The following is a 16,823-nucleotide window of genomic DNA, read 5'->3' as shown; positions in this document are numbered from 1 at the left end:
ATGCACCTGTTCCACTGCGCAGGCGCAGACGGCTTTATTTAGTACAGAATACATCCGCAAGACAACAGAAAACTTCAACCCTGTGGAATTGACCGCACTTGGTAAAATTTATCACTTAATATACTCGTCAGTATAGCGTTTTAAATACAGCATTGTTCGACGTCTGCTTTTTCAAATATAATACAAGCAAAACAAGCTAACGGAAGTGGCGCTTATCGGCTAGCAAAGATGTCATCGCTAGCACACACAGCACATCCATTGAGGGCATTAGCATTTTGTTGTATTTTTTTTTAAAACATTTTCATCTAACAATATGCTGCTTATACTCACTTATATTTTAAATTTAACCTCTAGAAAACGTCACCTGGCGGGCCGATAGTGTATGATAGTGTAGCGAGAGGTGTGGTAAAGGATGACAATTTTTAAAGTGACTGCATGATTAAAACTGATTAAAAATAAAATTAAATTAAAGACGTTATTTCACCCGTATTGACAGGTTTTTACATATCAGCTGACAACTCTTCCTACGTGATGATGATAACTGTTTCAATTTCAAGTGTTTAATTAAGAAGTATATCGAAAATTATTAAATTGATTACAAAATGGCACGCATTGATTTGATCGTCGTATTGCTGATTTATATTGCATTTATATTGCTGATAAATGTAATGCTGATAAGTGGAATGTATTATCACATTTGAATTCCAGCGTTTATTTTTGTCTAACTTAATTGAACTAAAAAAATAGTTAATTTATCCTGTAACTTGTTCACATAAAAATGCTAGTTTCAGAAACTGTTAAGTACCAGCTAGCCACGCAGTAAGTCCCTCTATTCACTCAGATGAGTTCACCTGAAACAAAATGCAAAGTAGTTTTTTATATGTTGAAAATGCATTTTACTGTACATGTTTAAAAAAATCTATATGCTATGAAATGAAAAAGTCGGCACTTACTTAATTAAAGTGACAATTGTATAGGACTGAAGTCATGATTTGGGTGGAAAAAATTCATTCTGTCAATTGCCAAGATTCAGGCTGACTCTTATTTTCACACTCGCTGACGCTAGTGGCACTCAGCAGGCTCTGCCTTGAAAAGCCATTCACACTTAGAGTCATTCATGCTACCGTAGAATGTGAGGATGGTGACCCCAAATGGACAAAAATACCCCCAACTCCTATGCTTATTGTGTTCATTAATGTAAATATATTTCTATCTGATTAATGGGATGATCCCTCTAATAATCGGTTCTAAAATAATTTGACCCCTGCATCCGTACGAGTGACTTACGAGTGATTGTTTGACAGGAGTGATGGCAGGATGGGCGTGATCGACGCAGCCCAGCCATCATGACCGAGTGCTTCCTGCCACCCAGCAGCAGCCCTGCCGAGCAGCGGCGGGCTGAGCATCCGGGCGGTGTGGCGCGCACCCCCAGCTCGGAGGAGATCAGCCCGACGAAATTTCCTGGCTTGTACCGCACCGGTGACCCATCGCCGCCGCACGATGGCCTCCACCATGAGGCACCAGACGCATATGTGTCAGATGATGACAAAGAGCACAGCAAGAAGAAGAACAAGTTTAAGAAGAAGGAAAAGCGCAGTAAGAGCTGGTTCTGTCAAAAAAAAGTGCCCCCTACCCCGCCCTTTAAAAAATACATCATAAAAAAGGAAAACTACCAAAGTTGTACGCGATTTTCGACAGGGTTACCACAGCAACGTGAAGTGAGCGCTATTTTAATTTTATCTCCGGTCTTCTAAGAGCGGGAGGTGACAGACAGTTTGGGGACGCTTGCGCCCACTCACCAACCTTTAGTTCTTAAATCCTCGGCATAAGTTGAACACCCATTTTTTTCAAGACTATAAATGATTTTAATGAGAGAGGTTGAAGCACAAGGGAGTTGTGCTACATAGTGGTTGACCTCTTTTTTTCCAAGTACCCCGCTTTTTTTTCTTGACCTCCCTTCCTGTTCCTCATGTAGAAGAACTAACCAGAACACACTCTCTCTCTCTCTCTCTCTCTCTCTTTCTCTCTCGCTCGCTCGTCCCAGCGGAGGGATATGCCGCCTTCCAGGAGGACAGCTCGGCAGACGAGGCCGAGAGCCCGTCCAAGATGAAGCGCTCCAAGGGCATCCACGTGTTCAAGAAGCCCAGCTTCTCCAAGAAGAAAGAGAAGGACTTCAAAGTGAAGGAGAAGGGCCCCAAGGAAGCCAAAGACAAGAAATCCAAGGACCTGACAGCCGCTGATGTGGTCAAACAGTGGAAGGAGAAGAAGAAGAAGAAAAAGCCCACCGCCGCTGCCGCCCCTGCCAGCGAGACGGAGGCATTGCCGGCAGAGTTGCCCGCCTTCAGGCCCATCTTCGGTGCACCGCTTGCAGAGGCAGTCAAGCGGACTGCGCTATATGATGGCATCCAGCTACCAGCAATCTTCAGGGAGTGTGTGGACTACATCGAGAACTATGGGATGAAGTGTGAGGGCATCTATCGTGTCTCAGGTATGCTAACACCATGAAATGTGTTATAAGGCGCTTGACTAAGTTTGTAAAAGGGGACAACCAGCCAGAACACTTGCTAAGATTGGTTTTTACAACACGTGCAGCACTTTGATTGCAACAGTGGTTGCCTTGAAGCACTCTATAAATAGGATTGACTTCATGTTCCAATTAATATGCTCTTAATTTGAAAAGAAAAAAATACTTTTCCTGTCACAGCATTGAATTAGATTCTGCTGATACCTACAGGGACACCGTTAAAATATCACATACCCCCTTGAAGTGCCTTCACGTCCCCCCCGGGGTACATGTACCCCCGTTTAAGAACCACTGGTCTAGTGTGCAGATATGTTTAAGAAGTACACTCCATTTGTGATAAAGCCACAGATTTGTTAGCATTGTTGATGTAATCTGATTTATGACTTATTTGTTTGGTAGAATTTTGTCGAGTTGTCACAGTGAACCCTTTAAAGACGGCAAGTAAAAGTGTGAAGAAAGTTGACAAGTAATTGAAGTAGTAAACAAATCGTTTTTGTATTAATTCAGAGTTCCTTTACCTTATACTTAATTTACTAGACTCTAGTAAATCTAGTTACTCTAGTAACTAGAGTGATGTATGACACCATAAAGTTTACATATATTGAATCATTAAAAAAATGAATATCGTTTATTGAATACGGATTCATTTATTGCTTGTTTTTGTAACCAAAAAAACAAAGACATGGGAAAAGGACTTTGATTAAAAAAAGCACTATTAAATTGCTGTTACAAAGTACAGACTTAGAAAAAAAAAAAGACGCAAAAAACAACAGCATTTTGCAAGGTATTTTTGATTGAGAGTGGGTAGGTGGGCAGCCAAAAAGAAAAGACCAGAATATATAATAATATTCTGTGGTCCTGTTAGGTATGAAGTCCAAGGTGGATGAGCTGAAGACAGCCTACGACAGAGAAGAGTGCCCCTGCCTGGAGGAGTATGACCCTCACACAGTGGCCAGTCTACTCAAGCAGTACTTGCGCGAGCTGCCCGACAACCTTCTGGGCCGGGACCTGGCGCAGCGTTTCGAGGACGCCTGCGGCCGGCAGGCGGAAGCCGACAAGGTGACCGAGTTCCAGCGGCTGCTGGCCGAAACGCCGGCCGAGAGCCGCCTCCTGCTCAGCTGGTTGATCACGCACATGGATCACGTCATCGCTAAGGAGGCTGACACCAAGATGAACATCCAGAACATTTCCATTGTCCTCAACCCCACCATACAGGTGCAATTTTGACTGTTTTTTTTTCCCGCTTGAATCATTCTCGACTAAAATTCAAAATAAACCTAATCTTAAATGTAACAAAGTGCATTCGTTTACAGATCATACATAATCCACTCTCACCACTCTTTCAGATTGGAAACCGGGTTCTCTACATGTTTTTCACGCATGTAAAAGAGCTGTTTGGTGACATAGTCCTGAAGCAGGCGGTGCGCCCGCTCCGCTGGTCCAACATGGCCACCATGCCAGCACTGCCCGAGACCCAGGACAGCATCAAAGAGGAGATAAGGCGACAGGTGAAGAATTAGTCTCCTTTAACTTCTCCTTTAACTTTTGACTTGTACCTAGTAATGCAAAAATTAAACACTACAGTCCACAATCTCCCCTTAGCTGCAGTGCCCCATTTTCTTGCTACCCTCAGTGTCCCACTGAAGTTTGTTACTTTTTTCTAGACAAAAGTATGACGAGGAGTGGTAACAGTTAAACTTTTCTGTATGAACGGAACAAATTCTTGTAGGAGTTCCTGCTCAACTGCCTGCACAGGGATTTGCAAGCCGGCGTGAAGGACTTGTCCAAAGAGGAACGTCTTTGGGAGGTCCAGAGAATCCTTACCGCTCTCAAGCGTAAGCTGAGGGAGGCCAAACGACAAGTATGAACATCTCACTTTCAAATGCCGTCACCTTTGTTGATTTACAGTGACATCATGATGGTGACTCATTTTTGTGACGCTTTAGGAATGTGAGACCAAGATTGCCCAGGAGATTGCTAGCCTGTCCAAGGAAGACGTTTCTAAAGAGGAGATGACCGAGAACGAGGAGGAAGTGGTTAACCTCTTACTGGCACAGGTGAGGGCCTCGCCACCAACAACATTAGAATACAAATGACAAAGAAAGGAGCTTATGAATAAATTGTATCCACTTGTCCCATCAGGAAAATGAGATCCTGACAGAGCAGGAGGAATTAATCTCTCTAGAGCAAGTTTTGCGTCGACAGATTGCTGCAGAGAAGGAGGAGATCGAGAGGCTGCGGGCGGAGATCGCAGACATCCAGAGGTAAGACAGTGGAAATATTATCCTTGTGTTACAGCACCAACTATGTTCCTCAATGTTCCTCTCCAGTCGTCAGCAGGGTCGCAGCGAGACCGAAGAGTACTCGTCCGAGAGTGAGAGCGAAAGCGAGGACGAGGAGGAGCTGCAGATGATCCTAGAGGACCTTCAGAAGCAAAACGAGGAGCTGGAAGTAAGGAGTAGGGAAAGACATGCCTTAAAAATCAACAACAAAAAAATGGTTTCTAACGTAATTTAGCGAGATGTCAACAAATTTCACAAAAGCTGCAATTTGGACGCAAACAATGTTTCAAAGAGACTACTAGCAAGCCTAATAATGCTAACACATAATGTGAAACCACATTATTATTACAACAGCCACAAGGTGAGAGATACGGCTTCATAAAATATGAGACATGAAATAATGTGGCCAGCTGGATCTGGCCCCCGCATCTTGAGTTTGCTCCCATTGCTAAAAGAAAAGTATATTTGAAGACAAAAAGGTTCAGCAACACATGTAGACAGACAAAATAGCAATACTAACAGGCTTACATTATTCATCCTCTGGAAAAAACGACTAATATTGCTGCAACTTGGGAGTGACAGTTGGTAGTGTCTGCATAACTGTAGTATACTTCCCCATGGTGACCAGCTCTCACTTTAGAAAGGCAATGATTAATCATGATGTACAATATGCTTTAACTCGTTATTTTTAATGATCTTATTTCTCTCTGATTTTATAAATTAAATTACTCTGTTGTGCTGTTGTCCTTATTCCAAAACAACTGTAATGAAGACACATGGCTTCCTGGGTTGAACTCTCTCAAGAGGTCTCTTGTTGCTATGGTAACCGACTGGCTTGTACATCACAGAACAAGAACACCCACCTGAACCAGGCCATCCACGAGGAACAGGAGGCCATCTTGGAACTGCGTGTTCAGCTGCGCCTCCTGCAGAGCCACAAGCTACAGCAGGAGCTCGCCGTGCCACCTCCGCCCCCGCCGCCCACTTCAACCGAGCAAGCCACGCCCGCGCAGCCCAGCCCGGAGGCCCGAGGTAGCGGCGAGGAGCAAGCCAAGGTTGCCGACAGCAGCGCCGGCAGTAGTACCGCCGCTGCTACTTCTGTTGTGGCACCCGCCGGAAAGACAGTGAAGGATCCCACCAAGCCGTCGCCCAGCAAAGACAGGCGGGACGGCAACATATAAGGCTAAGTTGAAAGAAAGAAACATGCCGTAGTTTCTGCATCATTGCTTCATCTTATGGTGACATATTGACCAAAAAATTACAGATCTGGAAAATTCTTGTCGTGGCCTTTAAAATGACGTGCGACTCAATGAGGTTTGTTTTAAATGTTTGATTTTTGAGCCACCTGCTTATATTGATGTTTTCAAAAAGCTTTTTGAAAACATATTGACTAAATAGCTATAAATCCGGAAAGTCTTTGTCGTAGCCTTTAATATGGTGTGAGTCAGTGAAGTTTGTTGCAAATTGATTTTTGACCTGGTTCATCATTGATTTCACTACTTGCAACCCAAAAGAACCCCCACCCCCAATCGTCTTTTCACGTAAACATTAACAAATTAATGGCAGAGATGTAAAGGTCTTGCCGATGTTTCAGTTGAAGACATTGTTATTCATTTTGAAGCTAAAAATTAAGTATTTTTATTATTGCTTCATCTGAAAGCAATATTCGTAATAATTATAAATCTTGAAAACGCTCTGATAACTTCAATATGGGCTTGCTGCAACTAGTTTTCGTTTTAAATGTTTTTGCTAGTTCTTCTTCTTACAACTAAATGACATTCAGAAAGCACTTAACACCTTAAATCAATAGTTTGAATTGGTTTCAAAACTGCGGACCGTGGATCTTATTTGATCCATGAGGGCATTTGATGTGGTCCGATGTGTAAATCTTGACAACTATAACCAAACCAAGAAGGACACAAATACCCCCGACATATGACAAACATGTTAAATGTACTATATTTTTCATAAATTCGTGTCACCATTACACTGTGCCAAAATGAAGACTGATTAAATAAGAGAAAAGCTATTTGAATACGTATAATGGCTTTAAATATTTCAACTATGTTATACCTGGATGGAAATACATTTTTCTGGTAATATATAATAAAGTATGCAGAAATATAATGTAGCTAACAAATGTCTGGAACTGGAAAGAGTGTTAGTGTGCAATCATCTCCATGGGAATTTTCGTGATGATTTCTCATGTGTTTTGGCATATTTTTGTTAAACACTCTCCTGTTCTTTTCTTGCTATTTGTTAGAGGCGTGGGTGCGACATTTCATATTTTTCATTCCCTTCCATGTTAATTGTTTTATATTCGCATTAACTGACTTGTATGCTTGCATCTGGTCTTGTGATCCAGTGTGTTATCATAAAAATAACCCTGTGACTGAAACACTTCTATGTTGTGAGAAATAAAAAAACATCCATTTTGTGTAACTTGATTGATTTACAACCAAACATTGCCAAGTATATATTTTTAAAATTCACTCAGCATTACAACGCTGGATGTATGTGCCCATTTTATTAACGTTACACAATTGCTAGTACATACAGTATATTCATTTTAACGAGGGAGTTCGTAGTATTAATGTGCAATAAATTCAAACGCTATTAAGCCAAAATGTTATTTTAACCGATTTTGCTATCCGCCCTGTTTCCGATGGGCAAATCATGTGTAAAGCTACAAGTAGTCATTAAAGGTAAGACAGGAAATTAGCAAAGTAAAAATACTTTTTTTCTAAAATAATCATCTACGGTAGTAAAACTACCACAGTCTGCTAGCCAAAAAACAATAATATGGTTATTAAATTCTTATTAATTAACCTTATGTCTTCACTTTGAGCGGGTTTTGTACCCCACTCTTCTTAAATGTTCTTAATTTGGAATCCATCACAGGATGTGCGTTTCATTTTGGGGCGGGATGTTCTTGCTGATGGTCAGCAAGTCAGACAGTCCGGGCTTGGTTTTTCTCTCCTGCGTAGAGTGGAGCCTGCCGCTGAACAAAAGTTCCACTTTCAAGCATGACAAGAGAAAGACCGCGATTGAACGCTGACGTAGAATGATTTAAATCACCTCGGCCACACCATGGCGATAAGGGAGCTCAAAGTCTGTCTTTTAGGGGTAAGTGGCACCCTATTTTACATCCCTCCATTTTGGGGAAATTCCTTCGATGTACAATACTCTTTTTTTTTTTTTTTTAAGCTAACCTAGTTTGTTGGACTTCACAGTAATCATGCGATCTTCAATGTCGATTTTTTTTTGCGCGAAAATACTGAAAATGTAACCTGTTGATGACACGCTAAAGTTTGCCCCCCCAAAGAAATCATCAGAAGAGCAGCTGACAATTTGGGAACATTTTCGTCGCATTCTGACGTTACGTTACGTCACCGCCATGGACTTGAAAGCCTTTTAAGTGTAGTTAGCTTCATAGCAGAAGTCGTATCTCTTAAGTCAAAAATATAACAACGTTCACTGCATTATGACTTTTCTGTCGTTCTATTTTTAAAATTGCAAATATGCAAATATGCAACATTTTTGATGACGTAATCGCAGAGTTAGTCAATTAAACAAATAACTAACAAATGATTCATTGAATAACTAAAATAATTAAAAGTTAAATGAGTGCCAAGTGAATTGATAGACATTTATGGCCTACCAAGCGAGCATCCATTTCAGATTGCTATATTTTCGAACAAATAGGTTTAAGAACAGTTTTTATTCGGAAGATATCAAAGTTTTTGATACTCTAAATTTTTCATATTTGTTGGTGTGTTTGTTCGCACTAATGCAAAACCAATAAAGGCAATTCAATTCAATTTTAGTGACCCGAGGCATTTGCTAACATTGCATTTTGACGTGGCACGCAATGCTATTTTAAAAAGGTAATAAAAATGTTTGTTGATGGACAGTGTCAGGAGTATAAAAAAAATCCTATTTTGCCTCATCATTTTTAAAATAAAGCCTTAATGTAGCAGCTTCTTATTACTACATTGAGTACGTTCTACTACATTTTTATTACTACATTTTAGACTAAATACATTTGCTTGCTTGCTTCAATGAGCTTTATTTACAGTGTTTAATTAGTTAAAGCAAAAAAGGCCTTTAGGTTCATCATTGTTTCTGTATTGGACCCAAAGAGGAAAAGTTTGGACACTCCTGCAATAGTCTGTAGCTAATGCTAGGTTAACTTTAACAATCCTTGATAGCGACAAGAGTTATGGTCATATAAAATACTTGCTGTCTACCAGTGTTTTAAGTTTTTAAAAATGTTTTTCTTTTATGATTAGAAAGACACCACTGTCCATCTCTTAATTTTAAGTTTACGGAGAGCACTGTAGTAATTAAGCATGACCGTTTGATGGGAGTGTTTCGCTCGATAGCTACAAAAGATGCGATCAGGGGGTTGCCTTTTCTGATAACGCTTAGCACTGAAAGAGTTAATAATCTGTGAAATTTTACACCATTGCAAATAATACGTGCTAACTAAATTGTGGAAACAAGTGGCATATACTATATTGTGGCGCTCTATTACTATTAGTTTCTATAACTAATTTCTAGTTATCTTGCATGATTTGGATCAATTTTTTTTTCCTGAATTAATCATCGCTTTTTTTTCCCTTTTCTCGTGTGTCTGTGTGTGTGTTGTGTGATTGTAGGACACAGGTGTGGGCAAATCCAGCATAGTGTGTCGCTTCGTCCAGGATCACTTTGACCACAACATCAGCCCCACGATAGGGTGAGAGCACAGCCAAGGACCAGTTTAGCACTAGTTTAGTGGCTAGTCTGCTACAGTTGCACTTCAATTTTTCTGAGAGGAAGGAGTAGAAGTAATCTATTCCAAAGTCAAACTGTACTCTGTGTGAGATTTTACACCATCACAAATGCTAAACAAACTTTACTGCTAAATACAGTTTTTTAATGCTACATGTCCTTCTCTAGAGCCTCATTCCTAACCAAGACGGTGCCATCCGGTAGCGAGTTGCACAAATTTCTCATCTGGGACACTGCAGGACAGGAACGGGTGACATACTTTTTTTCCCCCCTTCTTTTTTGGGTTGTTGTTCGCATACTTTGATTTCTTTCGCATACCCCCATCATGTATGGTGTTCTCTTGTGACCGACTCGCTGTCAGCCGTGAAACATCATGATGCGCCTTAGCGTCGGCCATCACGAGGACACCGCTAGCCTTGCATCATGTTCATTTGGCTGCAGGGAAATTAATCAACAAAGGCAACACCCCTCCCCTCTCCAGATTATAATTAGACCTGGCCAAAAACGTTACAAAATGTCATCAAAGAAATACTTTGTTGCAAGGCAATAATTCAATATCAATATATGTATATCACGATACACACCTGTCTAGTAGGAGTAAAAACTACACACAATTAGGCATGAGCTCATATAAGATTTTTATCGTAAGATCTTGAGCAAAAATATCACTGTATTAAACACGGCTCTGTTTTTTTTTTAACACAATCTATTTTTTTTTTAAACAAAATGTTTAATATTTGGTACATTAAGCAATGTGTACCAGGTTCAATACAAATAAATGACACATTATGTTGAAAAAATTATTGCTTATTAACCCTATTTTGACCAATTTTTTGAAAATAACTTTTCATAGTTGTGTGGACAAATGATTTAGGTTCTATTTCAAAATAAAATTCAAATTGTAAAATAAAAAGTTTATAAAAAAAAAAGGGAGTGAAACCAAAAATGATTACCTATATTATATCAACTCATGAAATACTTCAAAACAAATCAAATAATCGTATGTTATGATAATTAATAAGTAATTGTGATACACTTTCCAAACATTTCGCATTAGTTTTTTTTTAATTTATTGTCATTGTTTGTATTATATATACACCTAACCCTAGTTATTATCATTGTCTGTATTTTTGTCTTGTATTAGTTTGAGATTCCATGCGATCGAGCAAAAAAAACAGGAAAATAGACACAATAATGTATAATAACAATTTAATAATCAATAATAATACATCATTTTTTCTGATGACAGCCTTTCCTTAGAGGGGAAGTCAACCCTAAATTTTCTTAGGGCTATGTTCCATGTGTACCCACTAGTCTTATGAAATATGACAACAAAATCCACCAGTTTTGAAGCCATCTCATCGGGTGGCCATTTTGTCGGTGGCCTTCTTGTCGACTGAAAAATTAATCACAGGTAATGACTGAGCACGGCTGACATTTTTCTGAATTTGCTCATGTGACATTCACAAGCTGAGCCACGATTGGTGGTTTTGTGAAACTATGATGTCATTTTATGCCGACAGCAAGTGGCAAAACGGCCACCTCCTGAGATGTAAAAAATATTTTGGGTTTGACATCCCCATTAATCAAGTGCATTGTCCCCTCCCTTGTAGTTCCACTCATTAGCTCCCATGTACTACAGAGGATCAGCTGCTGCTGTCATCGTCTATGACATCACGAAACTGGTAAGCTCCTCATCGGACGCAAGAATAATAATAATGAAGAATTTTCACGTGAAGGTGTCCCCGTAATTTTCTGCCAACTGTGTGTGAGCAGGACTCTTTCCAAACACTGAAGAAGTGGGTGAAGGAGCTGAAGGAACACGGGCCGGAGGACATTGTGGTCGCCATCGCAGGGAACAAGAACGATTTAGGAGACATCAGGTCACACGTTGTCTTGCCAAAGTTTGCTAATTGAATGCTAGTGTTAAATGTCACAGAAGGGCAATCGAAACAAGCATAAATGTTCCAGTTTCTGTTCCAGAAAACCCAGCAACAGTTTACTTTTGAGCACAAACAGTATCAACACATGAAAACAGAGCATGCAATAATGCTCACAGGCATATATTCTTTATCGTTCTCTTAAAAACAAGTATTATTACAGGCGGCTGAGTTGCAACAGGCGTCTTTTGTAAATCTATATGTATTTTACTGCCCTCTAGTGGCCAAGATGCACACACCAGACACAATGACCATTGAAATAATGCAGGGAATAAAATGGAGAATGTACAGAGGGAAAACCCTAAAAAAAAAAAAAAAAAAACACGTTCTTGTGAGTATCAAAATGGTGGAAATGTAGAATTTATGGTAATGGCAACATTTGGCTCTCGTAGGTATAAGATTTTGAGTTTAAAGTTGGATCAGTTTGATTTGGTCCACAAAGATTGAAATTACAGAAAAAACCCAATAAGCAAGAATTTGGGGCATTTTGAAAGTAATAACAAAGGTGAATTGAATGTGTGGAAATTTTATACTGAATCTGTTGCGTGTGTCCCTGGCAAATGACCCAATGAATTTTTATGGGAACATTTTGAATTTCAGAAAAAAATTGAATTTTTGTAATGAGCAAAATATTAGCCCTGATTTGCATTCATTGCAGGAATTAATTTGATATCCTCAACAACAACAACAAAAACAATGCCTCATCTGACTGGTATGTAACACTAACATTGTAGGGAAGTCCCCATGAAGGAGGCCAAAGAGTTTGCTGAATCCATTGCTGCTATCTTCATTGAAACCAGCGCTAGGAATGCCGTCAACGTGGAGGAGCTCTTCCAGAAGATCAGTAGGTTTCATCGCCATGTCATACAAAAAAAAACAAAAAACTTTTATCTTTTAATTCATTTAGTACCAGCCACCTAACCATTTGAATTAAAAAAAGAAAACATATATTTAAATAATAACCTGGGATTTGAAGGGACAATGTGTAAGATTCCGACCATTTTCATTACATTATAAATTTCAAAAACTTGCAAATAATTGTGTTCTTGACGACCAACAGTATGTTTTAAATATGATCATAGGTCTAGTTATCATGAAATGATATTACATGGGGGGTGGCACTTCTTCGGGGGCCGCCATGTCTATTATAGCTACAGACAATGTTAAATGCAGCACCCCCTGCTGTTCGTAATGAAAATCGGTCTAAATTTTACACATTCTCCCTGTAATGTCTGGACTATAAAGGAACATAACACTATGTCTTTGGGATTGAATGAGTTCATAAACACGACAAAAGCTACTATCGATTTGAATAAAAATGTTGAAAAAGCTGTTCTTTCAAAAACGATATGACTGTCATTTCGACACCTTTTCATTTCAGGCAAACAAATCCCGCCGCTGGAAAACCCGGAAGTGGAAAGCACCGAGTCGTTCAAACTGACCCGCCAGCCGGCCCCGTCCACTAGGAGGTGCTGCTAGTACATCTGCAAACTCTCAAGGTCACAGCTGCCGTGTAAAACATCACTTGTCTTCATGCCACAAGAATTCGAAGGACCACTATGAAAAGGAAAAAAAAAGTCATTCCCTACCATTTACGGCAATACTCGTCAAATATCCAATTTTACTGGGCTGACGGTGAATACGTTAATATTGATTTTTTTAAAGGTGATAATAAAGTTAAAAAAAAGTAATATATGCGATAAATGTACCCATTTGTAAAAGTTATGTTCTTTTCCTGTAACTTTTGAAGTCAATTTTGCTTTTTCTTTTCAGTGTGGCCTTAATACTCCCAACGTGTGGCTTAACCTCAGAAAAAAAACAACTTTTTGTAGCAAATCAAACATCTCCTCCGGTGCTGCGTTCAAAACATTTCCCTCCCTTCTTCTCTCATTACTTTCAATGCACTAAGACTCTTTACAGTTGTGGCACATGGACATTGAATTTCAATGACATGCACTTGAGTAGCACACTCACACAGGTGCTCAAATATGCTTGTGTAAGAGATCGCTGTCATGCTTGCATACTTACAGTACAGCGTCTCCTGCTGGAACATTGGCACCCTGCCTTTAACTAGAATTGTTTACATGCTGAATGAACTGACCTCCATGGTGGAAACGTCATGTCCGAAAGGGAACAGGAAGCTTCTTTTTTTCCATTTACACTTTTGGTTCTACGGTTGTAATTTTCGGTCAATAAGATCGTTAAATGAGGATTTTTTTTCAAACACAAGAATTTTCTGACACAAGGTGTACTGTGAAAAAAAATCTAAAACTTTTCCCCACCAAAAAATTGTTGTGATTTTGCAACAACAATTTCGTAATACGAGTGAAAAATTGGCAATTCCATGAGTGGAAAAATAAATATTTTACAGGACAAAAAAGCCGCCATGTTTGTGAGACTTAAATTTAGGGATGAAAATACTAGATTTTTTTGGGTGACAATTTGTGAAAAATTAGCGCAATCCAGTGGTGAAAGGAAAAATCATTCACAAAAAACACTCTGAAGTTCAGTAAAAAATAACGTATCACATATTTTAAAACAGAATTGTCGGTCTGGCAATTGCTAATTATGAGGGCTATCAAAGTTGCTCTCCTTTGATTTTTTTCATTCAAAATCATAATTTAATTTATGATTTTTTTACATATAAAAAGTAACAGCGTTTTTTTTTTGCAGAAGTAGTGTCGCTGTCAGAGTGCTTCAAAAATAATTGCATTCGTATAGTTCACCAGTAGATGGCACTAAATCTACACATTGTCTTTTGAAGAAGAAAGAGAAAGTTGTAATTATACTCTTATTAATTTAAGCACTCATTAGTTGAGATCATCCTTTAGTTGTTCACTTAGCTGGAGTGATTTTCCACTTTGGAGGTTCCGCCACATACTGTTCTATGGTTTCACTACAGGGAATGGTTTTCATATATTAATTTCGTTTTTACCCAAAAGGGTTGCTTCTCTTTTTTTTTTTTTTTAACTCCTAAACTCATTGAGTCCGAAAGACATTTTATGTTTTTTTTTAAAGTCCAGACATTAAAATCCTTGTACTTGATTGGCTACTTTAGTACTCTAGTACCAAAAGTAATCAATTATTTTTTACTTTAGTAACGTAAATTAACCTAAGTTAATTTAGTGCTTTAATAATCTGATTGAGTACTTTGTTATCGAAAGAAATTGGTTACTTTAGTATACTATAGTGCCTAATTGAATACTTTTGAACATAAAATACTCAATAACTCTATTATAATATTTGCTTTTGTATTGGTGAAAGTAATTCATTACTTTAGTACCTAAATACCTAAAATAATCCATCACTGTGGTACTTAATTACCTAAGGTAATCAATTCATTTAGTTCTTAATTACCACAAATAAGTGATAACTTTAATACCTAATTAAATTATTACCAGTCACTTTTAGGAAATCCTTCAGCCAAAAATTTTGAAAAAATAAAATATATGTAAATAAGTACCAGAGACCGAATATCTGGAGTCTTAAAAAAACATTAAAACATATCTTTGGGATTGAATAAACTAAGCATGTAAAAAATATTTGAATACAATTAACTAACAAGCGCGGAATATCTTTTTAACGACGAAGTAAAGTAAAAAATATTCTGTACCATAATGTGTTCTGTGCGCCTAAATCCAGTATTTCGATTCTTTTTGAGATTGTGGAAAACGAATGAAGCAGAAAAATCCCCTGACTTCTACCCCCCTCCTGCGGCGGCCATTTTGCCACTTGCTGTCGACTGACAGTGACATCACAAAATGTCACGTGACCAATCCCAGAAAAGAGAGTAATTAAAATGGCTGCCCCATGAGCTGGATAAAAATGAGTGGATTTTTCTGCTCAATTTATATTCCACAAACACAATATTATTCGACTAGTTGGGGCGCATAGAACATGACTTGACTTCCCTTTGAAAGTGTGTTTTTAAAACAAGGTTTTCCGACGTGTCAAAACTTCATGCTGGACTCATTGTTAATACACTCTGAAGCCATCATGCGACACGAACCGGATGTCAAATGAGTTGACGTTCCCTAAAGTGCCGTTATGCATGAATCAGATGATTTTTTTTCAAAGGACTGAGCGTCTCCATGTAACCGCTCTAACTTGTTTATGCATCTAATCAGTGTACTGTAATAAAATCGTAATTTGTCAATGTTATACTCTTTTACATTTGTTTTTGTTTTTTCCTTGGCTAACACAATTACGGGCAATCTTATTTAGCCCATTTCCACGAAGATGGGTCCAAGTGAGGACAATTTGGGAGCCATCTTGAAAAGCTCTACATACAGGGCCTGTGTAACATTTTAGTTGATTTTGAATGCAAAAAAAAAGATGCAGCGAGTATAATTGTTTTAAACTCTTTAAAAATGCCTGAGAGACATTAAACAAGTTCAATAAGTAATTCAGGTAATTCAATAAGTGTATTTTCCTTGTTCTATAGTTATCATTAAGGATGGGACAAGACAAAAATCCCATGAGACATTTAATGACAGTTTGTAAAAACTGCAAACCGAAAAAAAAAAGCCAAACACCGCAGCTAACATGCAAGGCTACCGTAACTGTCAGGGTAGCTTTGTCCTATTGACATGAGAAGCTGGAATGCGTCGCCATCCGAGCCGCCATCCGGTCACGCCGCCATCTTGGAAACTCAACTGTTGAAGAAGGCTACCATCTGGGCTGATTTACATCTGAATAGAATGAAAGCAACTTAATCTAGAAAATTGGAACGTTGATCACAATATTTTTTAGTCAAGTTGTGCATTGATTTTCCTGAATATACGACAACGATTAAATGAAAGACTCACTGCTACCTACTGTAATAAATGTGCAATTGAGTTTAATTGATTATAGTCTTAATTTTAGACTATAACTAGATTCAATCTTAAGCAAATTTGTGAAGGGTTGTTAGTCATTTTAACTGATACTATTTAAGTTTTATTCCTTCTCCTTAATGTAATTTGGTAATTATTGCACCCTTAACCACATTGGATGTGACCTCTTCTGATTGTGATAAAATTTTATGGATATGTGTATGCTTTTCAAAAGCCAAAAAATCTAAAAAAAAATGTAGTTTTTAGTTTTAGTTTTTCAAGCTATATCACACTTTGCTGCAGGAGAAATGTGTTTAGACAGCTCTACTGTAAATAACAAATTGGGACATGCGATCTACAGTACTATGGAACAATTATAAATTATCAAAATGAGAATAGATATCATTCAAATTAATCTAAATTCTGTCCAGCTGAAATTCATATAAGCAAGAGCTTTCAAAAAGATATTTTAAAATATATATATATA

The 16,823-nt window shown here is 38.4% G+C and overlaps 2 protein-coding genes across 2 annotated transcripts; both read left to right on the top strand.

The window, feature by feature from the left end:
• The first annotated feature begins 21 nt into the window (after positions 1-21).
• ralbp1 (ralA binding protein 1) lies at positions 22-7,243 on the top strand. Its single transcript, XM_088430535.1, has 10 exons — positions 22-101; positions 1,305-1,596; positions 2,045-2,488; positions 3,390-3,739; positions 3,871-4,032; positions 4,254-4,385; positions 4,471-4,581; positions 4,667-4,788; positions 4,855-4,975; positions 5,655-7,243. Exons 2-10 carry the CDS (start codon positions 1,347-1,349, stop codon positions 5,985-5,987), a joined length of 2,025 nt encoding a protein of 674 aa, XP_088286661.1. The 5' UTR covers positions 22-101; positions 1,305-1,346; the 3' UTR covers positions 5,988-7,243.
• Positions 7,244-7,740: 497 nt separating this feature from the next.
• Positions 7,741-15,683, top strand: rab31 (RAB31, member RAS oncogene family). Its single transcript, XM_088430440.1, has 7 exons — positions 7,741-7,932; positions 9,468-9,547; positions 9,751-9,832; positions 11,196-11,267; positions 11,359-11,465; positions 12,257-12,366; positions 12,904-15,683. The coding sequence occupies exons 1-7, from the start codon at positions 7,897-7,899 to the stop codon at positions 12,999-13,001; spliced, it is 585 nt and encodes a 194-aa protein (XP_088286566.1). The 5' UTR covers positions 7,741-7,896; the 3' UTR covers positions 13,002-15,683.
• The last annotated feature ends 1,140 nt before the right edge of the window (positions 15,684-16,823 follow it).

Source organism: Hippichthys cyanospilos, chromosome 12 (genome assembly GCF_059441005.1).
Source record: "Hippichthys cyanospilos isolate Australia breed blue-spotted pipefish chromosome 12, RoL_Hcya_1.0, whole genome shotgun sequence".
Classification (NCBI taxonomy): domain Eukaryota; kingdom Metazoa; phylum Chordata; class Actinopteri; order Syngnathiformes; family Syngnathidae; genus Hippichthys; species Hippichthys cyanospilos.
This window is presented reverse-complemented; position numbering and strand designations above follow the sequence as displayed.